This window comes from Carcharhinus amblyrhynchos, chromosome 1 (genome assembly GCF_965287045.1).
Source record: "Carcharhinus amblyrhynchos chromosome 1, sCarAmb.v2.hapA, whole genome shotgun sequence".
In the NCBI taxonomy this organism is placed as follows: Eukaryota; Metazoa; Chordata; class Chondrichthyes; order Carcharhiniformes; family Carcharhinidae; genus Carcharhinus; species Carcharhinus amblyrhynchos.
Window position 1 is genome coordinate 139,499,853 of NC_137324.1, and position 25,357 is coordinate 139,525,209.

Here is a 25,357-nt window from a genome sequence, read left to right on the forward strand (position 1 = left end):
TACACCCCAGTCCCTGCAGTGCCCAGTGGGCATGGTGCCCTCGGACACTGCATGCTCCCTCTCCAGGGATACCCAGCTGTAAATATAGCCACAGTAGAGGGGTAGACAGTCAGATTGGAGGACCTCATCAATCGCCCGTGCCTGGACCTATAGATGGCATGCCTTGCCAGGCCCAGGAGCAAGTTCACAAAATGGTCCTGCTCTTTCCCTGCCCCGCTCCACAATGGTTTCTTTGTATCCTCCTGTAGATCAGGAGCATGGAGCTCAAGTGCAAACAGAACATCAGTAAAAGGTTTTTTAGAAAGGTTGTGCAGTCTAGAACATGCAACATAGGCTTGGCTCATAGACTCCATAAGCTTGCAAAAAGGGCATGCTGGGGAGCCTGTGAACTGGTGCAACCTACAGTTGTATGGTACTGTTGTTGCCACATTCTCCACCCCAGGTCCCCAAGATAGTGGGGGGAGATCCACTGTGGACCGCCAAGATGTAGACCTCAATCAAGGAGCTCATACTCCAATAGCCCAACCTCATGGACCTAGCAAAGTACTTTCACTGAATAGCCTATGTAAAGCTGTGTAATTGTTGTTACCAACATGGACTGAGCTTCAAAACATTGAGCAGGCAGTCCAAAGGAACTTCAAATTTATTACTACTACTTCTAAAATTGTAAGTCGATGCAAAAGATATGTAGTAATAATTCAGAGTAACTGATATTCCTTATTCATCCTATCTGATTTTAGAATAGATAGATATTGATGGCTGGCACAGACACAATTGAAGGGCCTCTTTCTGTATTGTAAAACTCTGATTCTGTGACTTTGCCATTGTAAATTGGATAAATTAGTGTATAAATTATGATGAAATAACACTGAAATGTAAGATTTTAGTAACAAGACAAATTTACAAGGAATTTGGTGGGGGGAAACCAAAGACATTGTGGAGAGTAATATGTGTTTGGTTTGTGAGATTACAGGATTAAAATGGCCATAATTTTGCAATGCCCTATCTGCAAATAGGGCCAGAATGTTCATGGGTGGGCGGCCCACAAATCTGTCTGAAATGTTACGTTGAGTGAGATTCCTCATCTTGATTCAGGCACTTAGGTGCCCAATTATTCCTACTTTCTAGCTGGCTTCAATTTTGAGGCTGGTAGGAGATGTTCAGGGACAGGGGGAAATCTGGCAGGTTAATCTGCTTGGGCCTCAGACAGGGTGACAGGGGATCTGGATAGCTGAAGTCATGGAACATTGTGGGATGAATGAAGGGGGCTACAGAAGAGGTAAGATGTGAAGGAATGGAAAATTTCTGAAAGTAGTGGTGGAGAGGCAGAGCTGGATGTCATTAGCGTACACACAGAAGCTAACCCATATCTTTGAATCATTTTGCCAAAGTACAGCACAAGGGACAGATAAGGCTGTAAGATTGATCCTTTTACGAGTCTAAACGTAATGATTCAGGAGCATACAAAGAAACCATTGCTGGAGATATTCTTGTTATGATTTGGTGGGTTAAAGTGAAATGAGAAAATACAGATTCATTAAGCTACACAGGAAAATATTGAAGAAGGGTGTCACAATAGTACAGAAATTAGTAGGGGCCACATAGTGGTTAGTAGTGCTGCCTCACAGTGCCAGGGACCTGGGTTTGGTTCCAGCTTTGGATAGTGTCTGTGTGGAGTTTGCACAGTCTCTCTTTGTCTGCGTGGGTTTCCTTTGGTTGCTCCGATTTATTCTCACACTCCAAAGATGTATAGTTTAGGGGGATTAGACATGGTAAATGGATGGGGTCATGGGGAAAGGGCAGAGAGGAGGGCCAGAATGGGATGCTTTTTCAGAGGGTTGGTGCGGGCTCAATGGGTCGAATGGTCTCCTATATTATAGGGATTCTATCATTCTATAATTGACCATGGCAAAGCCTGTTAAGCAATAACCTTCTAAATCATCTATATAAATCAATTCCACAAGTGCAAACAATGATTTGATTTTAACCTTTCACAAGTAATTTTTTTGTCCACATTTTCCCAGAACATCAGTTTACAAAAAAATTGTTATCGATTAACATCTAAATTGCAGTACCAGGTGTATGAAAACCGCAAATATAAAAGTGCACGGTGTAGATTTGTCCCAAAGATTTGGGTGCATTCTATTTTGATCAAGCAATTGAACCCACTGGCTTGATTTTCTCAGCATGTTCCCAGGTGGTTCGATTTCAGTAACTTTTTTTGTGCAATTGTGTATTCTATTCATGATAATTATGTTTTTTTTCAATTGCAGGAAGATCCGTACATAAAAGGAAAATATGCTGATTAATATTGAATCTGATGATCAGATGTAAGGTGAAATGTGAAACCAACACTCTCCAGAAATCAGTTTAATGAAAACATTTTATCCTGCAAAGGAGAGAAAACAAATTATTGTTGACACAGCAACACCTTGCACTGAGGGAATATTGTCTGGAGGCAACATGGATGGGATAGCTTTCATTTATGCTGGAAATCTTTCCAATCCCTTTAACTCTTCTGAGAGAAATTTTAGCTTGGGCCACTATGACCAATGTTATTCTCCAAGTGCCATGATTTTTGTGCTAGCGCTGGTTTATAGTGCTATCATCATTCTCGGAGTAACTGGCAATCTGCTACTGATAACTATTGTCATGAAACAGAAAGAAATGCACAATGTTACAAACATTCTGATTGTCAACCTATCAGTCTCCGATTTGCTCATCAGTGTTATGTGCCTGCCATTCACATTTGTCTACACTTTTATGGACCATTGGATCTTTGGTGAGGTCATGTGCAAGCTAAATTCCATGATCCAGTGTGTCTCCATCACAGTCTCCATCTTCTCTTTAGTGCTGATTGCAGTTGAGCGCCACCAGTTGATAATCAACCCCCGAGGCTGGAGACCAAATAACAAGCATGCTTACTTAAGCATTGTCATCATGTGGGTACTGGCACTGCTCACATCTCTGCCTTTCCCCCTTTTTCACGTTCTGACCGATGAGCAGTTCCACTACGACCCAAAATATTCAAAGGAATTTGCTGGAAACTACTTGTGCATTGACCAGTGGCCATCAGAAAACCAAAGACTGGTTTATACTACATGTCTCCTGGTAATGCAGTATTTCGCCCCCCTCTGCTTTATATTCATCTGCTACTTCAAAGTAAGTGGGAAGAATATTTAGGTTTTATGATAATCTAATTAATTTGCATGTGATGAAAGCTGGCTTGGTTTGAAATCCTGTATGATTGCATTTCAAGCCCTTGGCTCAATTGGTGGATTTCAATATTATGCAACCTGATGTCATTTTAAAATAATGATCAAATTTTAAAAGAGTACCATTATTTTTTGAAGAGAGCAGCAGGTAGTTATTATGTGTGCTGTCATAATGCAGTAAGCTGCTATGAAGAGTTGGCAGTATCCGATCAAGAATTTTAAGTAGACTGAGTTTGATAAGTTGTTTTCCAATTATTTAACTATTATTAAAATAATTATAGCGGGCATGCAAACTTGACACTATTGGATCCTGGTAATTGCACAGTTTTTATACATGTCACAATTTCATGCAAATTTCCCTTCATTGGCTTCCTATTATTTTCATAATACTGAAAGTAAGAATTTTATATAAGAGACACATCAACAACTATAACGTTGTTCCTAATCTGAGTTGGAATATCAATCCTGGCTGATATTTGAGTATCGTTAGATGTAGCTGAGTCATTTGCAAGAGAGTAGGAAAACAGCCTGTGAGAATTCTTTCCTTCATATCCAATTACATCTTCTGAATAATCTACTGAAAATGCTGGAAGCGATGTGCTGAGGACTATTTGCTGGCATAGAGACAAAATGTCAGAACTGTCTGAATGGGTTGAACGGCCTATTTTTATGTTCTAATTTCTATGTACTTTTAATTTTGTTTGATTCAACAAGTCAACCAACATCAAGTCAATCAGCATCAGTGGCGAGAACAGGCAGGTTAGTGTCAGGGTGTATGCTTTCCGAGAAACGTTAACATTTTAGCCCACAGATACTGTTTGACTTACAGAATGTTTCTAAAAATATCTGCTTTCGTTTTGCAGTTTCTAACAATGCAGCGGGAATAGAAAAAAAGTGTAACGTAACATACGTAGTTCTTAAAAAATGGAACTGCTTTAAATTCTCACAGAAAAATAATGATCAAAATCTATAAAGCAGACTTTGTTTAAGGAAAACTGACTTAGGTACTCCAAGATCTAAGAACAGTACAGCACAGGAACAGGCCCTACAGCCCACCAAGCCTTTACCAACACAGATGCCTCTCTAATCTAATATTTTCTTATCTCTACATCATCCATATCCCACTATTCCCTGCCTATTCATGTATCTATCCAGATGCCTCTTGAACGTTGTTATAGAATCTGCTTCCACCAAATCCTCTGGTAGCACTTTTCAGGTATTCACCATCCTCTGTGTAAAAAATTTGCCCTTTACATCTCGTAAACTTTCCCCCTCTCACATTCAACCTATGCCCTCAAGTAATTGACCCTTCAACACTGGGACGAAGACTCTGGCTATCCACTCTATCCAAGTCTGTCATAATCTTGCAAACCTCTATCAGGTCGTCCCTCATCCACCAATGCTCCAATGAAAACAATCCAAGTTTGTTCAACCTTTCTTTATAGCCCATATCTTCCAAACCAGGCAATAGCCTGGTAAATCTCTTCTGCACTCTTTCCAATGCATCAACACTCTTCCGATAGTGTGGCAACCAGAATTGTACAGAAAACATCAAATGCAGCCTAATTAAAGTCTTATACAACTGCAACATGATTTTCCAATTCCTAAACTCAATGCCCTGACTGATGAAGGCCAGCATGCCATATGCCTTCTTGATCACCTTGTCCACCTGAATTTCCACCTCCAGGGACCCTGGATTTGCACACTTAAAACCCTGTGTATGCTAATATTTCTATACATTTACTGTATACTTTCCTTCTGCAGTAGACCTTCCAAATCGCATCACCTCATATTTTTCTGGGTTAAATTCCATCTGCCATCTTTTGGCCCAACTCTCCAGCCGATTTATATCCTGCTGTAAGCTCTGACTATCCTCCTTACTATCTGCTACTCCCCCAATTTTTGTTTCATCTGTAAATTTACTGATCAGACCACCTACAATTCCTCCAAATCATTTATATATATTACAAACAGCAGAGGCCCCAGCACTGAACCTTGTGGAATACCACTTGTCACAGACCTCCAAAAAATACCCTTCCACTGCTACTCTCTGCTTTCTGTGCCAAGTCTTATCCCAATCCAATGCTAGCATCTCTACTTCTGTGCGCAAGCCAGTTTTGTAGCTATCTTACCAACTCACCTAGGATCCCATATGACTTCACCTTCATATCAGCCTGCCATGAGGAACCCTATCAAAGGCTTTACTGAAGTCCATGTATACAACTTCCACTCCCCTGCCCTCGTCAATTTTTCACAAAACCACGCTGCCTATGTCTAATAAGTCTCTTCTCTTCCAGATGTCAGTACATCTTGTCTCTAAGGATCTTCTCCAATAATTTTCCCACCACTGATGTAAGGCAAACAGGATTGTAATTTCCCAAATTGTCTCTTCTGCCCTTCTTAAACAGATGAAAATGTTAGCAACTCTCCAATCCTCTAGTACTTCAGCCGTGCCTAAGGAGGATACAAAGATTTTGGCCAAGACCTCAGCAGTTTCTTCCCTCGCCTCTCTCAGTATTCTGAGATAGCCCCTAACTGGTCCTGTGGACTTGATGTGGATGTTGATTTTCCTGTGGACTTGTCCACCTTAATGTTTTTCAAATCCTCCAATACCTCCTCCTTTTTTATCTCAACATGTCTAGAATGTCAACATCTTCCTTTCTACACTCACTATCCACCACATCCTTCTCGTTTGTGAAAACTGATGCAAAGTACTCATTAAGGACTTCACCCACCTGTTTGGTATTATCTTCAGAAGTACTTTAAATAGATATGTCCTTTAGGATAGGATCTTCTGATATGCCATAACCACTTGCATATCATATATCATGGAAAACTTTACAGTCATAAACCTCATCTTGATGAGCAGTTTCACACAATAGTAAATCAAAGAAATTCTTCCCCCATTTGTAACAAATCTCTCTAATATAGCAGTGTTTCCTGCAATGTATTTTTATACAACTCCCACAAAAATTTTAACGAGAGAAGGAATTGTAATTTTTAGTAAGCAAAATTACCCAGTCCTGCTCCTAGTTTCTATGGCTGGAATTTTCTGACCTCGCCTGTGACTGGGATTCTCCAATGCTACTGCAGTGAGTGGAGTTTTGGCTGACTGCCAAATTCCCATTCTTGCTGGCAGCAGTGGGCAGCATACGAGGCCAGAGAATTCCAGCATAAGTTTCCATGTTTCTAAAATCTGCCTAACTCAGCCTTGAATATATTCTGTTACCCTGCCTTTACTTCTCTCTGTAGGAAAGAATTCAAAAGAATAATGATTCTGAGAAGAGATTCTTCATCTCAGTTTTAAATGGGAGATCCCTTATTTTTAAATTGTGCAGCCTATTTTGAGAATTCCCCATGAGAGGAAACATCCGTTCAGCATCTACCCTGTCAAGATCCTTCAGTATGTTACATGCTTCAATAAGATCACCCCTCATTCTTCTAAACACCAATGAGTATAGGCCCTACCTGCAGAACCTTTTCTCACAAGACAACCCTGCCACCTCAAGAATCAATTTACTCTAATGAACCTTCACTGAACTACTTCTATTGTGAGTATATCCTTTCTTAAAAAGATCAAAACCGTGCACAGTAATTTAGGGACCATCTCATTAATTATAGAATCCCTACAGTACAGAAGGACGCCATTCGGCCCATCAAGTCTACACCGACCACAATCCCACCCAGCACCTATTCCGCATTTACTCTAGCTAGTCCCCTTAACACTAAGGGGCAATTTATGGCCAATCCATCTAACCTGCACATCTTTGGACGGTTGGAGGAAACCCATACAGACACGGGGGGAATGTGCAAACTCCACATGGACAGTGACCCAAGCTGGGAATCGAACCCGGGTCCCTGACGCTGTGAGGCAGCAGTGCTAACCAATGTTAATGTCCTATACAGTTGTAGTAAGACATTCCTACTCTTCGTTTTCTCAGATTCTAATTCCTCTCTATTTTTTACAACAAACTTTGTTTTCTCAATAATAGTCAGTGATGTAATATTGATTTTCAACACTGCATTAGAGCTACAGAGAGCTCTTGCAATCAATTTTCATCTGTTGGAAATCATATCAGACTAGAAATTGTGGAGTAATCATAGAATCATACATTGAGTTTGCACCGACATGCGAGAAACCTCAGCGACATGCAAGAAACACCAGACCTTCCACCTTATTTCATTTACCAGTACTTGGCCTATAGCCTTGAATGTTTGACTTACCAAATGCTCATCCAGGTACTTTTTAAAGGATGTGAGACAACCTGCCTCCACCATCTTCCCAGGCAGCACATTCTAGACCATTACCACCCTCTGGATAAAAAGGTTTTTCCTCACAGTCCCCCTAAACCTCCTGCCCTTCACCTTGAACCGATGTCCCCTCATGACTGACCCATCAACTAACAGGAGCAGCTGCTCCTTATTTACAAAGTCCGTGCCCTTCATAATCTTGTATACCTCGATCAGATCGCCATTCAATCTTCTCTGCTCCAATTAAAATTACCCATGTCTATCCAACTTCTCTTCATAACTTAAATGTTCCATCCCAGGCAGCATCTTGGTGAACCTCCTCTACACCCCCTCCAGTGCAGTCGCATCCTTCCTAAAATGTGGCGACCAGAATTACACACACTATTCTAATTGTGTTCACCAAAGTTCTACGACTTCCCTTATTTTGTAATTTAGGCCTTGATTGATAAAGGCAAGTGTCCCATAATCTTTTTTCACCATCTGACTAACATGTATAAATGTCCTTTTACTCTCCATGCAGACTGATCTCGGATGCCACTGCTAACTGTGGGTGTGTCTCTCCTACTGGTAATCAGCTCACAACCAGAAGTGTCATGCTGGGACAGCTTTGCAAGAGAGAGGGAGAAAGATTCACTGTTTATTCCTGACCAGTGAGCTTATCCTTATGCCACATGAATTACCCTGGCTGCCACCTATGACTGTCTTTCTTGTGGATAGTAAAATACAACCCAGAAGTGCTACACTGGGATAGCTTCACAAGCGAGAGAGAGAGAGGGGCCACTGTTTACTCCTGACAGTGAATCCTTTGAGTGAGCAGTTTCGAAGTGCTCAGCCTCTTTACGGTTCTGTACTCCAGAATTCTGTTCCAGCTTTTTAGTGACTCACCAAGATGGACAATGAGAGAGAGAGACTAGTCAATGTTAATTTAAAAATAAATTGTTCAAGAGTAACTCCAACCAAATTCAGTCGACAAAACAGATACTACAATACGATACTGTGGAAAGAAAACTAATGGCACAAAGTAAATTCGAAAGCATTACACCATTTACACAATTTACACAAAAACACGAAGAATCCTAGACCCCTCTTCAACCTTTACCTAATTGGGGGATTTCTGAAGGCTGAGAGAATATACTCACTATTCCTCTGATCTTCTCAAAAACAAAAGGTCCTTGCTGTTGGATCTTTCTTGTTCTTTCCTCTGCCATGACGTAGTTGTCTGGCTGGACACTTCGATTCACTCCTTCCCAATTTCACAACTCTCCTGACCCTAACTTCACAGAACTCCTTTCTGAGTTAACTGCTGAAAGATCAACCACCTCTCCTCCTTGTATGTCCTTGGCCAGAGTTTGGTAGTTTATCAAATTGGCTGACTCCTCCCATTGATCAGTTTCAGAACAATGGGATGCAAAGTGCTTACAGGATGAAAGTGATTTGATCAGTTTCAATGACAAAGAGCCTAAACTGTTTCAGGAGGTATCTGATGTATTGCTAAGTATGCCAAGGTGGTTTCCTGGAGCTGCTAAATCTTTTCCCATTAGTGGAGGCATTATTCTATATAGCTGGGGTAAAACTCATTACCATTTCCATTGTCTCTCCTGTAATTGGCTAGGGCTGTCGACACCCCACTGCATAATCTTAACAATAGCTCTGCCACAACACATGGCCCCCTTCATTCACTCCTTGGATTGTCTGGTGGTGTTGTATATCCCTCTGTTTGGTTTGCAGCCATTTGCTTGAATGTAACTTTTAAAATAATGCTGTCTTTAAAATGTCCATTATTCCACTTGAAATTGGCCATGTTGTATCAGGTTTAATATAATGTCTGTGTATCCTATGGAGTTCATCCAAATGATGAATTTGCTGCATCTTAAACATGCCTTCCACTTTCAGAGACCTATGGACACCAAGGTCCCTTTGTTCCACAGAATATCCTAGTCATGCCATTCATTGAATACTTCCTTGTTAAATTATTTCTCCCAAAATGTATCACCTCACACTTTTTTCAGGGTTAAATTCTATCTGCCCATTTGACCATTCCGTCTATATCTTCTTTCAGTCCAAGTCACTCAATGGCACTGCTAACCACTCAAACAATCTATATGTCATCCACAAACTTAATAATTCTACCCCCACATAGTCATTGATGTCGACTCAGCACAGATCCCCGTGGTACACCACTGGACACTGGCTTCCAGTCACTAAAGCAGCCTCCTGCCATCACCCTCTGTCTCCTACAATTGAGCCAATTTTGAATCCACTTAATCAAATTGTCCTGTACCACGTGCATTTGCCTTTTTAAAGAATTCCGTGTGGGAATTTGTGAAAGGCTTTACTGAAATTCATATAACTACATTAACTGTACCATCCTCAAACTACACACCCTGGTCAACTCCCCAAATTCAAATTTGTTAGGCATGACCTCCCTCTGACAAAGCCATGCTGACTATCTCAGGCCAAGCTTTGCCTCTCCAACTGGAGATAGATGCTGTCCTTCAGAATTTTCTCCAGTAGCTCCCCTGCCACTGACATGAGACTCATTGGTCTGTAATTCCCTGGCTAATCTCTACAACCCTTCTTAAATAGTGGAGCCACATTAGCTGTTCTCCACTTCCCCCATGGCCTGAGAGGAATTGGGTTAAAGCCTCTGCAATCTCCTCTCTTGCTTCAAGAATCTCGCAGTCTTTCTCCCTGAATTCCATACCTTCTTCCTCATTTTCTTGGGTGAAGACAGATGTAAAGTATTTGTTCAACACTACAAATGTCTTCTGGCTCCACCCACACATTATTCGCTTGGTCCCTAATGAACCTACCCTTTCCCTCATTATCCTCTTCCTGTTGATATACTTATAGAATATCTTGGGATTTTCCCTAATTTTACTAGCCAGAGCTTTCTCATATCACCTTTTTGCTTTCCTAATTGCTTTTGTAAGCTCTGTTGTTATATGAGTGCATAATGTGCTTGTATCAAATTCTTTTCTCTGTTCACTTCATAAATGTGTTAATTTATTTAAAATAAATAAGTTGATACTTCTTGTACAATAGCAGAGACATGAATTTGATACATATTAAACATTTATAGTGAAAAGAATTGTTCACAGAAATTCCAGGATGCCGCTTTTTTTTATAAAGAAGCCAGTCCATGCAGTAAAGAGCAGATTTTTCTGAATCTTTGCTCCTAGTATGTGTGCAAAGGTCTGCACACTGATACTTTCAAATGAATCAAAGTTTGCACAATTTACTGAACTCTGTGCCAAAATTGATGTTTATTCTCAGCATGCAAAATTCAACACCACAAGTATGAAGCAATGTGAATTCTACCATTATCACCCTGTAGGTCATTTTCAGGGCATTAAAGATATTCAGCACCAGTTGAAAAGGCACATCATTGAAAAAAAAACTGTACTAAAGATTTAACTTGCAATCCTTCCCTTTATTCATTTATGGGACAATTAATACTAGTTTCATGATCACTCACCAAAAATGGCAAGAAACAGGCCAGTCTTCCTTCCCAATTTTACCACCATCTGTCACAAAAAAGTAGATAGGGGTGTTCCCTACTGTCATGTGCAGCAGTGGGGGTGGAGTGGGGTGGGGATGGGGGGGAGGCACCGCAACATACTGGCACAGCCCGGCAGCACTGAAATCAGGATGCGGTGTACAAAAAGCACCCCAAGCAAAGCAAAAAGTAAATTCCCTATCACCCCGCCACTCCAACTTCACCCCACCATGGAGGTCTCAGGGGCTACCCTATCACCCCTGATCAGAGACGGCATTTCATCTCCAAACCCCTGTCCCCAATTGGAGCTGGCATTTCTTCTCCCCACCGTTCCAAATCAGATACAACATTCAACATCCCCACCTACTCGCCCCCCCCCCCCCCCCACCCCCACCTCCCCCACTGTCCTCCAATCAGACAATCAGACCACATCAGCCCTGGTCAGAACTTTATTCACCTCCACCCCCCCACACCTCCCCCCCTCCCATGACCCCCCAACTGGAGGCAGTACTCACCCATTCCTACCGTCCCCAGTCAGAGCTGACATTCATCCCTTGATACCCCCACCCCTCAAGCAGTCAGTGTAGGCACCTCTCTCCCCTGTCAAATGGCCATCTCAGCTCCCACATCTGCTCTGCCCACCACCACATATAAGTTAATCTCATGCTTCCCCCCTGATGTTCCCACTGGGGCACACCCCTGGCATTGCCAAGTTGGCATGGACATGTGGCAACCAGTGCCAGAGGCATTGGGCATTTTTAAAAATATTTTACTCTATCATTGAAGTTACAAATCCAATGCTCAGAATGGATATGGCTAACCCAAATCTATTTGTTGCTTGCTCCAAAAACCAAATTGAATCCAATTTGTGACCCCAACAGGCCACTGCCTGGCTATGTTCCTCTCCCCTGGGGACAATACTCATTTTTATACATCTGGGGGATCCCCAAGTCTGGATGAACCTGTTTTAAACCACACCAACGTTACATCACTTTGATGCAGCTTGAATATATGGCAAGGGCTCAATATCTGTCTTTAATAGTGTGTTAACCTGTTAAAGTCAATGTAAATTGATTACATCTCAGGTAAGGTGTGGCAAAAATCTGAAATTGTGGTCTTGCCAACAAGATTGTGATTTCCAGGTGTGGCCAGGTCTTGAGCCACCACCAACATTCCTGTGGATGGCGAACGCAGGCCCAAGATTGTCCCAAACTTTCAATTCCAGACTTTATGAATCAAAATTAAATCCTATCAGCGACCGTGGTGAGATTTGAACTCATGTACCCTGGGCCTCTGGATTACTAGTCCTGTGACATTATCACAAGACCATTGTTGCCCCCAAATTCAAGACTGGGAGGAATTTCACCTTGCGAATCATGTACATTCTTTTGGTCATATAATTCTGGATATTTATTAATCTACCCATTATACCTACGCAAAAGCTCCTTATGAGGAGCCATCTACTCTCATCATTTTCCTTACCTTTTACCCATTTACTTTAATAATCTGATCTGACAAATAATTTAATGTTGCAGTGGGTCTGAACTGTAGTGTTTAACATTGCAATGAGTGAGCAAGAAATGCTCATTTGATTTGAGTTGGTTTATTCACTGTTTCAGACATTTGTTGTGACTGGGGACTTGAATATCTAACACAACTGATTACAATCTCTGCCAACCTTCTTGACTTGGACTGGCATGAGGAAGAAAAATAGAACAACAAACCTTTGACTTTCATAGCAACATGGAAAATCTCTGCTCCTGGTGTTTGCAGTGCGCTAACATCATCGGGGGTTGTAGTGCCAAAATATTATCAGTGATAAATTTGGTATGTTTTGACTTTACAAAATACTAATTTCTTATTTTCATTTTGAAAATTGAAAAACTTGAAATATATGTTTTGTGGAAGCTGCTAGTATTTATTTTCTTTAGATTTGATTAACTGAAGGGTGTGTAATTAAAACGACGCTGTCACAGAATACTGTGAGAAAATGAACTTCAAAAACAGAACTGAATAATTTCATTCAAGTGTTCATGAAAGTAGTAAAGAACTTAATTAGTTGCTTGAAAGTAATTTGCATCTTGATGGATCAGCAGGAACCCAGAGTTTCACCTCAACAGTTACAGTAATTTTTTTTTTCTTTAAAATAAATTTAGGTCTTTTCAGTGAGGAGAGTGATTCAGTTAGTAATCCAAATCAGTCTTTTGCAGTTTTTTTTAAAATACTCTCATGAATAAATGTGATTTTTAAAATCATCAGTAGAGCAGTTCAACAGTCAACTGTTTCCATTGTAACATGGTTGTATGATACACACACAAACATTGATTTGAGCCCAGATTGAAATTGAGCCTTGTTTCTCATCTGCATGGAAGTGGTGAACTGTGGACACCAATGGCACCTCAGGAATTTAGGCCAACGCCAAAGAGGTTAGCAGGCAAAATTGGATGGAGGGCTTGTGCCAGCAAGACTTGCCTTAGAGAGTCAGAAGATGAATGCCAACTGCTATCTCTGCAGATGTGTGGGTTAGGTGGATTGGCCATACTAAATAGCCCAGTATAGTATCAGGGGACTAGCTAAGGTAAATGCATGGGCTTATGGGGATAAGGCCTGATGGGATTGTAGTTGGTACAGACTTGATGGGCCGAATGGTAACCTTCTGCACTGTAGGATTCTATGATTCTATGTCTCCCTTTTTGTAAATGGATTCTAATGCTTTTTTAGAGCCCATTTTTTTCTTCACTTGTGGTTATGCAGCTACTTAGAAAATACTTGCAGGTCATTCTCACTGTCTCTCCTTTAAAATATCATGCCTGCACTCATATAGTCAAAACATTTACCATACCCAACATTCAAGCAAACACACAATAAAAATGTATAGAAACAATTGCCCTGCAGCAATAAAATGCAGTGAAGCTCATTAACAAGGGCCTACCAAGTCTAATTGGCTGACAGCTCCATCAGTCCCGGCAATGCCAGCAGGGCAGCAGCTGAAGAGAGGCAGGTGAAGGGTCATGCACCCCTGGAGCAGGTAAGTCCAAGAGGGTTTGGGTCAGCAATTGGCAAACCACTTGAGGTTAAAAGTCAGATCTCCCACTCCCACCCTGCTGCCCATACCAAATGTATTATGGCATGAGCAGTTTTTTGTTAGGGTCAGTTAGGCTCAATAATGATCCTTGATTGGTGTTTTAATATAGTGGAGAGCCTGATGATTTTGGCGCGTTACTTGCTCTCCCCCTGTATTATAGGGATGGGTGCGAAGACAGTAGGATGGGCATCCATTTAACTTTGTGTGCCTCCAAGGGAGGAAACACGCCCACCATAAGAATGTAAAATTCAGCCCATTTGTGTCCCGTTCTGGACACTACACTTCTGCAAGGATGTAAAGGCCTTGGATGGCAAGCAAAGGAGATTTACTAGAGTGATACCAGGTATGAAGGAATTCAGTTATGTGGAGTTATTCAAGAAGTTGGGAATGTTCATTGAAAATTTAGAAGGCAGTGGAGGTGAGGTCATTGAATATTTTTAAGGCGGAGGCAGAAAATGGCTTGTTAGGCAAGGGAATCAAAGATTACTGGGGTTAGATGGGAATGTGGAATTAAAAACACAAACAGGTCAGCCATGATCTGAAGGAATGGTAGAGCAGGCTCAAGGGACCAAGTGGCCTTCCTCGGATTTGTATAAGTTCAAAATTCTCAATGTTTTTGGTGGAGGAAATAAGGAGATGCAGCCGTATTGGCAGAAGGCTCATGAACTAGAAGGCACAGATTTAAGGTAATTGGTAAAAGAAGCAGAGGCGACTTGAGAATTTTTTGATGCAATATTTCATTATGATCTGAATTGCACTGTTTGAATAGCAGTTGAAGCAGATTCAAAATTGAACAAATAGCAGAAGGGGTTAAAATTGCAATGTTTAATTGAGTAATGCTGATCAGTATAAGCATGATGGTCTGGAAATGTAGGATTCTTAGTTTTGAATTTCTCCCCATAATATTTTTACTTTTTGCAACTGATCAGCTTATTCCTAATTTGGGCCAAGAGCTAAATATGGAGCACATCAAATATTCAATAGTTTTCAATTATGCATTTCATTAATATTTTCACGCATTTTGTAAGCAATTGATATGGTAATTTTTCACTTTATTTGCAGCTCCTCATTGTTATTCAACTCAACCACAAGATCTTCAATGAAGAGCAACATTTCAGAGTTAATTACATCTGTCATTGTTTAGTAAAATGTGTTTAAATTAAGGAAAGTAGTACAATTCAGTGACAATTCTTGATGGTAGACTGTGCTGCTTCCCAATTTTTCCATCTATTTATTATAAAATCAGAAAGAATAAGATGACTACCAAGTCATGTAAAAAATGTTAAACTATTCCTTCCTGGCTGCAGTTAAATTCTGCTAATCCTATTTTTATGCGTTATACTGATTGAAAATGAGATCTAGAATAGATCTGATTTTTGATGTTTTTAGTCATGCTTTTACATGATACACAATAATTCAGATCTTTCCTTTACAATTATTAAGTATTCAGATTGTTTAGAGATATTAGTGCTTTCCCAGGAACTTTAAGCAAGAATTAAAAGATGTTATATAATTTTGAGTTGAGTGAAATAGAGAAACATTGATTTTTTTTCACAAGCTTCCAAAATATGCTTTTATGATCCAACAATAAAATATAGAACTTTTCTAAAACTCAATGTAGACGTAGCACCTTTCATTACACTTAGATATGTGACAGTGATTAATATGGGAGGTTTGGAGGGTAGAACAAAGCAATTGAGAGTTGATTATAGAATGCTGCCGAATCATTGGATTCCTTGACAGTTGGTTAGTGTTCTCAAATTTGGCAGCATTGAAAAGGAAGGAGGAGAGTAAGCATGAGTAAAATGAGAGGACAGACAGGAAATGGAGGGAAATAGCCATGAATAGAGAGAGCAAGAGGTGGCTGGATGATGTAGCGGGATCACAATCCTGAAATTGGTTTCAAATTTAATCCAATCAGGTACTTTGACTGTCTCTGGAATTCTTATAGCAAGTGTATTTGGGTTTTATTAGAAACCATCTCCCACTGTCTCTAATTGCTGGTTTTTAATCAGACATATGTTGTGTCCCCCAGTACTAACATCCTTTAGCATGAAATAGTAGAAGGGAGAGAAAGTGATAAATTAGATATGGAAAATACAGGCACAGGAAAGAAGGAATGAGATAAAAATTACTCTGCTCACAGGTAATAAATTTATAAATGAGCTTGTGAAGATTTCTTCTGACTTTCATTTCTAGTGATACCCTAAATACATACCAGAAGGATACTTTTAAAGTTTCATCTGAAACATTGAAGAGGTAGACTGTTCCTATTCAGAGAGAGCAGGGGAATTCTTATCCCACATGGAACATAGAGAGGAGAAATGAAAATAAATAATGGAACAGACAGATAAAGAAATGAGGAAGGTTTCAAGTCTTTGTATCGTTTTAGCTATGGCTACTCATAACTGATTATCCTTGCACTTCTTGCTACAATTTATACTTTAAAATATGTAGGATCATATATGTAGGATGCTTCTAAGGCAGTAAACTGATTAAGCAGTTTCATTAATACAATTAACAGTGAGAATTTAAATTGTTTTAATTATCACGTAAATTGCAGCTTTGAAATCAGCCTATGGTTTTTGTAGATTTTTTGAGGGGTTTATCTCCTGTTTTCACCAAGCTACATGCTTATTTCACTGGTGTTGCTTAATTCTGATCTGGTCGGTAAGAACATTGGGACATGATTTGCTTGAAGGGGCAGCAGTATATAGTAATGTAATCTGACAGGTTGAATTGTCAGGCATGACTTATATATGTAGTACTATACTCAGTATGACATAGACCATAAACTGCATGAAATAGTTTTACTCAGTCATGGCTTTCCTTTTGCTGATAGTAACCCTGGTCTGCATTATTGTTAAATGTTGATGATCAGACTGAAATTACAAACAAAAGACTGAAATTGGCTTACTTTATATAGCCCATTTCTTCTAATCTAATGCCAACAGCTCAGCTAAAATTAGAGATGCTTTATAGAAGTGTGGTAAGCATTTGATGGTTAACATTCATTGTATAATTTAGATGTCCGAAAGATTACAATTGTGGCTATTGTGAGTTTTTATCCTTTTTTGTTTCAAGTTATCTTGTATCCTGTATGTCTCCTGCAGAGCTTGACTCCTTGATGGGTGTGGCTCCAGTAGCACCAAGTCATTCTTCATCTGTGACCTTCTTCAGGCTGTTCAGACACAAAAACATCACAGCTGAGCCCAGTCCAGTCTTCCTCTGACCAAAGACTTCCAGAAAAGTTTGTTGGATAATAATCAGGAGTGCAGGACCTTGGCTGATGTTTCTCTCCATAAGGCAAGATACAGATGCCAATTGTAGCACTCCTGCTGCCATCCTGGCAGAAATCAGGCAACTCAGCAAAGACTGGGGATCGAACTTCGAACCAGTCCGTGCAGTTTTGCTTACAGTTCATTAACCAGCTGAGTGATGGGGTAGCTTTGTCATTACTATAAGTTTAGCACAGAGTAATAGCTGATTTCTAAAAAATAATATTGTATTATAATGAGCTCAAACTTGAATGTCTAAATATAATTTGAAAAATATAAATGTCTAAATATAACCTGTTATGTTTCTTCAAAAGATATATGTACGCCTAAGGAGGAGAAACAACATGATGGACAAGATAAGAGAGAATAAATACAGGGCGGATGAAAACAGAAGAATCACTATTATGCTGATCTCCATTGTGGTAGCATTTGCAGTCTGCTGGCTGCCCCTCAACATTTTCAATGCTGTTTTTGATTGGAATTATGAGGCCATTAATAATTGCCATCACAACCTGGTTTTCTCCATATGTCATCTGGCAGCCATGTTGTCAACCTGTACAAACCCCATCTTTTATGGATTCCTCAATAAAAACTTTCAGAGGGACTTGCGTTCAATTCTCCGTTACTGCAAATGTAACTCCAGAGAGGAGGACTATGAAGCTATTGCCATGTCAACCATGCAGACCGAGATTTCCAAGAGCTCTCTGAAACAAACAACACAGATTGCTTGAGATAAATTGATTTCAGAATCCTGCTCCAGCAGAATAAACAGCAGCAAATGGTCCTCCTGGTCAAAGCGACCAAATATCAGTAAGGATTATTCCATTGTACACTGACAAAAGGTATCATACACACATTATAAGTTTAAGGCCATGAAATTTTAGTAGAATTTTAAATAAGAGATTCCTTCTGAGTTAATTTTTGGTCTACATTCCATTGTGAGTAAAGCTGCTCTTATTCTGGACTTTACAAAAAGAAAATCAGAACTTTCACTACTAACAACTTTTAACTCTTTTTTTCTGGATTGGCACAATGACCAGCGTTGCTGCCTCACAGCACCAGGAACCTGGGTTCAATTCTGGCCTTGTGTGATTTATGGAGTTTGCATGTTCCTCTCATGTTTATGTGGGTTTTCTCTGGGTACTCCTGTATCCTCCCACTGTAAGATGTGCAGGCCATGCTAAATTGCCCTTTGGTGACCTAAGATGTGTAGATTAAGGGGATTAGCAGGGTAAATATACGTGGTTACGGGATAAGGATAAGGCTAGGGTAAGATGTTCTGTCAGAGAGTCAGTAGACTCAATAGGCTGAATGGCTTCCTTCTGCACTGGAGAATTCTATGATTCTTGGGATAAGGGAGACTTGGGCAAGGCCACATTATATTGTCTATATCTAGTTGCCCTCCAGTAACTTTAGTTAAATGATTTTTTATATTGCATGTGTTTTATTTTCAAAGTGTCTGAAAGTATAAAAAAGAGAATTGTCCACAGTGATTTTTCTTCAGCAAAAATGTGAGTGAAGGAATGAAGAGGAAGCTTTTAGCTTTTCCTCCAGAAAGGGTAGAAAATGAAAGAGGACGCTAATTCATTCTATTCCCATGTGCCTCCAGCAGCAGAGGACTGAACAGATTATATTGTTTCTTCTGAACAGACAATTGTCCATGATGGAAATCTAAAGGAAGGGAATGATTTTGAGAAAGCACTTTATTTTACAATAAAGTATCTTTCCTTTTGCAAGTTTACTACTACTTTGGACAAAGAAAAAATTGCAGTTTGTTGAGTAAGTTTAATAATTTTGTGCAATAACCATGTCTCCTTACCAGTAAATTGTATGTTATCTTGCTAGTATTGTTATGTTGGTGTAACTGTGATGCATGACAATGTTTGGAAAGAAATACTGTATTCATCAATATTTTTCAATAAGAGCTAATAAGGGATAAATATACCACTGCCAGAACAAACCAGTCTTACACTGAAGCCAACTGAAAAAGGACTCACTACTGTCTGACAGTGAAATGGTGCCAAAGCATGATGCACCAAAATGAAGTTCATTTTGTTAAATTTATGTGTGATACATGACTCATGGCTGGGTTGATTTATAATATTATCTTATTGGAAAATACTCAAGTCTATACATATTTGATGTAAATATATTGATGAATGAAAGTTGTGCAGGAATCAATATTTTGATTGTATTGCTACAATTCTAGGAGACAGTGTAAAAAAGACTAGGACAAAATATATTGAAGATCCCAGGAGCAGAGACACTTAGTTTTGCAGCAGGTGAGATGGCAGCCTCTCAATGGTGAGATGACAATCGGAAACAAATTGAATTTAAGGTTAATTATAATTCCTGATGACAAACAGAGGGAATCTTTATCTATTGCAGCAGCATGTCATGTGCACTCATTAAGGCACAAGGTCACCAGATTATATCTTTACAACTAAATTAACAATAAACAAGTGCCTCAAATTCACAACTGATTAAAGGAGGCAATGCAGTAGGTGAGATAGTTTTTCAAGATTTGGAGTAAGTAGGAGCTGATTCTCTTGTATGAGAAACTATGTTGGATTGGGGACAGTAGGATAAGTCATTGAACTGAACTCAGAAGGCAGTTATGCAAAGCGGTTGGGCTTGGCTTTCTGAGGCAGGTGGCAACTGTCTTTGGAGGTTCGGTCATGGCTGTCCTAGGGAGGGAAATCAGATTATGATGGACCTAAGAAGGATGGCAGGAAGCAGACAGAGGCAGATGAATGGCAGAGGGAAGGTCAATCTCCACTTAAGGTAGCTGAAACATGATAGAGGGAAGAACAAAATGTGATTGAGAGCAGGTTAATGGTGAGCTTGGGAGAGTAGCGGGTAACTGGGGGCAGGTCTCGGGTAATGACGGGAGGGTTGAAGATAACAGCTGGCAGGTCAAGTGGACAAAAGCAGATTCAGCGTGCCAGGGACCCTGGTGGTGACATGGGGTAGCTCTAGCTTGACAAATAATTGATCAAGGGTGATGGTGAATGGCTCAAGGAGCACGGAAGGCAGGGCAAGGTTAATGGAGAAAAGGTTGAAGGTGTTGAAGGGAAGGTCAAAGGAGATTGAGGGAGAGTGCACGGGGATGGCTTGCAGCTCCAGTGTCAAGATTGGGAATGTCTACAGACATAGCTGTGGCAGCTGGAACTGGAGACTCAAAGTAAGGAGGGAGTTGGCCTCAGTCGGGTGGATGGAGACAAGGGTCAATGCACATCAACGAGCACCTTGGTGCTCTACAGTCATCCAATCAGGAAGGAGGCCAGTAGATTGTTTTGGTCAGATCTTTGCCAGCCTTCAGTCTGCAGTTCACTTCACACAGACAGGATTAGCTTTCTACACTCAATGCTTTTTGATGCTGTGGCAAAGGAGGAGGGGAACAGGCCAAGGATGGATTAGAGCCAGGCACAACATTGACCAGATTGACAATAAGGGGTGGAAGCAGATGGTCAGGCTGCTCAGAATGCTGGCCAATGAAAGATACCACACCTGAAGTAACCATCTACAAATATCAATGTTTGAGGACGTCATGGCTCTTACCCAGTGACCTATGTCAGCTCTTGCAGGAAGACCCTCTGTCCCATGGAATGGAAGGCAATCCAATGCCAGCAGCCTTATCATGCCTTGAATTTCTACCCCACTGGGCCATTCCAAGAGGGCCACTTGTGTCATCTCTCAGACAGCTGGACAGATAAGAGAATTCATCAATGTCAGATTCAAACACGTTGATGATTTTGTGCAATCCACCACAGACTCTGGGAACTTGACAGCCAGAGCTGTTAGATTTAGCTCAATAGCATCCATGTGTCACTAAGAGCTCCCTGGGACTAGCCAGCAGCATTCATTAAACAAAAGGGGTTTCATCCTTTCAATGTATAGCTAATCTGTGATGCAAGTGCATATTACTTCCCAGGAAGCTCTCGTGACTCATACATTCTCAGATGCCACAGTTGCTGCCCATCCTCCTGCCCCCTCCCCCACCACACCCCCACCCCCTTCCACTCGGAACTGCAGAGATGGTTTGTGAATCACGAAGATATCCTCAGAAGATCTGCCTCATGACACAAAGTCTAGCAGAGAAGTGATATAATTTGCCCATATCTCAACAAGACAACAAACATCGGATTGCTGAAGAATCATGGAGATTTGTAGCATGGAAACAGGCCCTTTGGCCCAACTTGTCCATGCTGTGAGATTCCACTGCCTGAACAGTTCAGGCAGAGTGCCGCAGTATGTACCATAGAGTATTTGAGACCATTGTGGTGTGCTGCACCCTATATAAAGCAGTGCAGCAAAGTGAAGAGGAACTATCAGTCAGGGCATTAAAGGAGCTGGATTCATTCTCATATGAGGATGAAAGGGATGAATCAAAGTCATCTGAGGCGATGCATGGTGCTGCTCCAGCTGCAGACGCCTAGGCAATGGAGCAATGTGAAAAACAGGTCAATAAGACCTTCATTCCATCGCAATTTCAGTCAAAGTGAGACCCTTGTAGGATCTCTTAATTTCCATCTCATCAAATTCACTGTGGAAATATGCCCACTTCTGGTATTCTCCCACCAGACCAACATAAGGGTATACAATCCTCGTCAGCTAACAGGCAGAAACTTTGGGCTCTTGGGTTGAACAAGCCCACACACATCCTTCTAACTTGGAAGGAGGTTGCAAATGATTCAGTCATATCTGCTCTAGTCTTGCCTAAAAATTAAATGCTCATCTGCAAAAAGTGGGCCGCCTGAGCTACAGCCACTGTAAAGACAACAGCTTTTGAAGGGCGATAACGGGCTGACTGGGCAGTGAGGATCCAATTCCCTGGTGCCCCCTAACACAGGTTAAAAAACTAAGAACTTTTGCCCAGAAGCTCAAATTTACTACCTTTGAGATGTAACAATAAAGGTGCGTCTGTTGTCCCTGTGGCAGTAATCATTGATTTTAAATGAACTGCCAACACATTAAAAGCCCTCATCAAAAGTTCCAATAACATAGCCATTCAACGCATTTGAATAAAGTGCTCCAAAGTTGTGTATTTATACAAATTTGCAGTGGCATAGCAGGGTTGGACATCCAAGCTACCATTGTGCCATTTTAATTTACATTTCCTATTACTACCCTAACATAACTGAGGTGGAGTCAGTCTTCTCAGCGCAATGTCCCATTGCCTGAAATAATCTTGACAGTAGCCATTTGATATTTTGAGGCCTAAAGAATGCATGAGTACCCTTGTTGGCCTACCTACTGGAGGTACTGGGGTTGCTGGAATAGGAAAGGTAGAATGGCAATGGACCTGAGGTGACATTCCAAAGTGAATTTCTAGCACTTCTCCTCCCTGTCAATGCATAATGGCATTTCCCTGAATGCATGAAGAGAAAGGGTACCTGGAGAGAGGTTGAGCCGCCCTGCTCCATCTCTCCTAACCACCAGTGAGCATGCCAAGAGGGATGGAATGTGGGTCCTAGTGCATATTCAGCAGTCACTGACTGTTCTCTGCCAGACCTGGCTCTTAATGGCAATCACCAACCTCTCCGTCGAGGAATCCATGCACTCACATGCCACAGCCATGACAAAACTCATGATTTGAATGGATCCCTGCACTATCCATGCAATGCCTCTGGTATGTCTGCCATATGTTCCCCTGCTGGTCTCTGCATAACCAGCAGGTTTCTTGTGGCCATGCCCAGGGGGACATCATCAGCATGCAGCTTAGCATGGGCCTGGTCTCCAGCAGTCATCCAGCTGCAAGGGACCTCAGCTGTCAAATCTCATCAGCTGCTGAAATGTGACTATGGTATGTTCATCACATTGCAATCTTGAATCTAATGGCAAATGCATTTCCACTGAGGTAACTGGGTGAATTATGTGATGGTGCAATCTGAATTTTTTGTGTCATCATCTTCAAAAATGGAGTTCTGACTCATTACATACAGTGGTGACGTGTCTCCTAATTGCAAGAACCTGTAGTGGAAACACAAAGAATTATTTTGAGATAATGCAGAATCCCATTCCCAGAACAGTATCATGTGCATCCCCTGTGTGTCCAGTTCTCAACACCAGGTTATTGACTTGATATTCTGGCCTTGACATCCGTAACTGAACTGCTCCATGGCCTGATCAACCACATCCTCCTCTGCAGGGCTAATGATGTGGTGGTTAGATCTTCGAACATTCCTTGCAGAGTAAGAGTCATCCAGTGTAGAAAAGACCCTTTGGTCTATTGAGTTTGCACCAATAATATCGACCACTAAATTTATACTAATCCCATTTTCCTGCACTTGTCCCATATCCCTGAATGTTATGATGTTTCAAGTGCTCATCTTGCTTTGTAAAGGTTGTAAGGTTTCCAGCTTCCATTACATTCGCAGGCAATGTACTCTAGATTATATCAGCTTCTCTGCCATTTGGCCATTCACACCTTCTGTTCTCTCTATGGACTGCATTAGCAGCCTTCCCCTTTGTTTATGGGGCTATGATTCATCTTTCATTCCCTCACCCTACAGTTTAAATATCTTCCACTTTCTATCCCTTTTAGCTTTGACAAAGGGTCATCTGGATTAAACGTCAGCTCTTTTCTCTTCTTACAGATGCTGCCAGACTTGCTGAGATTTTTCAGCATTTTCTCTTTTGGTTTCAGATTCCAGCATCTGCAGTAATTTACTTTTATTGTAAATTCTCAACACCGTCTGAGTAAAATTTCTTTCTCAAATTCCCATTGAATTTCCTGCCCCTTCCCTTAAAACCTTTCGTGATTGACCCCTCAACCAAAGGGAATAGCTGCCACCTATTTACCCTGTCCAAACCCATCATAGTTATGCGCATTTTGTCCTAAATGCAGACAGAAGAAATGCATATCATCAGCAAACTCCCCCTTATATCTGGGTGAACTTGTTGTGACAGTACAGGATGTGTGCGTGTTTTGGCATGAGCGGGAGCGAGGAGTGGGGGGGGAGGATTGGATCAATATCTGGTGGGGATGTCTTTAATTATATTTAAATATATTAAAATGTATGTAAATCAGGTTCCAGACTATTATGGGTGTGAACATGATTACATCATCGGCAAGGGGCAGCAAAATTCAGAAGTCATGATCTCACTGCTGAGATCCACAACTTCAGGGGTTTCACTGAATCCTGAACCCCACTGCCATTGACGCGCACAACGAGCATTTGCTCAAGATTGCCCACAATACTTTTCTTTCCTCTTGCCTTTTGATCTGTTGGAAATCTGTCTGGTTGCTCAGTAAGTCAGGATCATATTCAAATATGATGACCACAATGTGGTAGATTTTTTGACACTCCCCATTATCTCAGTGGTGGCTATTAACCACTTAGTTAAGATACCAGAGTCTGAATATTCCAATGGGTCAATTCTATGAATCTGTGTCTGTGATACCTGTCTCTGTAGTTTCCTTGTAAGTAACATTTGGTGGTTCCTTTAATTATGTAAGGTGCAATGCATCTGTCTCTGTGAATTGTTAAATCTCAAAAACTGTGGAAATGTACAATGGACCAGCAAAATCAGTACACGAGGAAAACAAGATTGGGAAATTGGAGTAACTTGTAATTTCAAACAGAACTAAGTATAATGCCTGTTGATTTGTTAAACCCGAAAGGTTTTGCCATTTCCTTGGAGTAATGAAATAAAAATGGATGTTTACCAGCAGAAAATATAAAATGGAATGTCTAAATGTCAATTTAGCTTCATTGGTAACAATCTGGCCTCTGAGGCACATTGTCACGGACTCAATCCCTGCTCTTCGATATAAACAAAGATTTACCATCTAGCCCAGCACTTCAGCGGCGCGATTAAGAAATATCATACTCTTAGAGATGTTCTTTGAATAAGCCCTCTCAAGAAAGTTTTGTTGTTTGCAAAGTGCTGTGCTTACCAAAATAATGATAGGGCTGTTAGTTGATTATAGATTAGGAGCTCTGGGATGTTTCATAGTGAGGTTGGCAGGCACTAAATACATTTAAGCGGAAATACATTTAAGCCTGACTTGGAAATGTATCCG

At 40.8% G+C, this 25,357-nt stretch overlaps 1 protein-coding gene across 3 annotated transcripts in view; it reads left to right on the top strand.

Annotated features, from left to right (window-relative positions):
- The window catches only part of LOC145345562 (neuropeptide Y receptor type 1-like), a 43,127-nt gene extending 18,134 nt beyond the window's left edge, over positions 1-24,993 (top strand). For all 3 annotated transcript variants that reach the window (XM_080193403.1, XM_080193410.1, XM_080193416.1), the window contains exons 3-4: positions 2,274-3,162; positions 17,643-24,993. In XM_080193403.1, the coding sequence (XP_080049529.1) occupies positions 2,374-3,162; positions 17,643-18,059 (1,206 nt within the window). In that variant the 5' untranslated portion in view covers positions 2,274-2,373 and the 3' untranslated portion in view covers positions 18,060-24,993. The remainder of the gene's footprint in view (positions 1-2,273; positions 3,163-17,642) is intronic.
- The last annotated feature ends 364 nt before the right edge of the window (positions 24,994-25,357 follow it).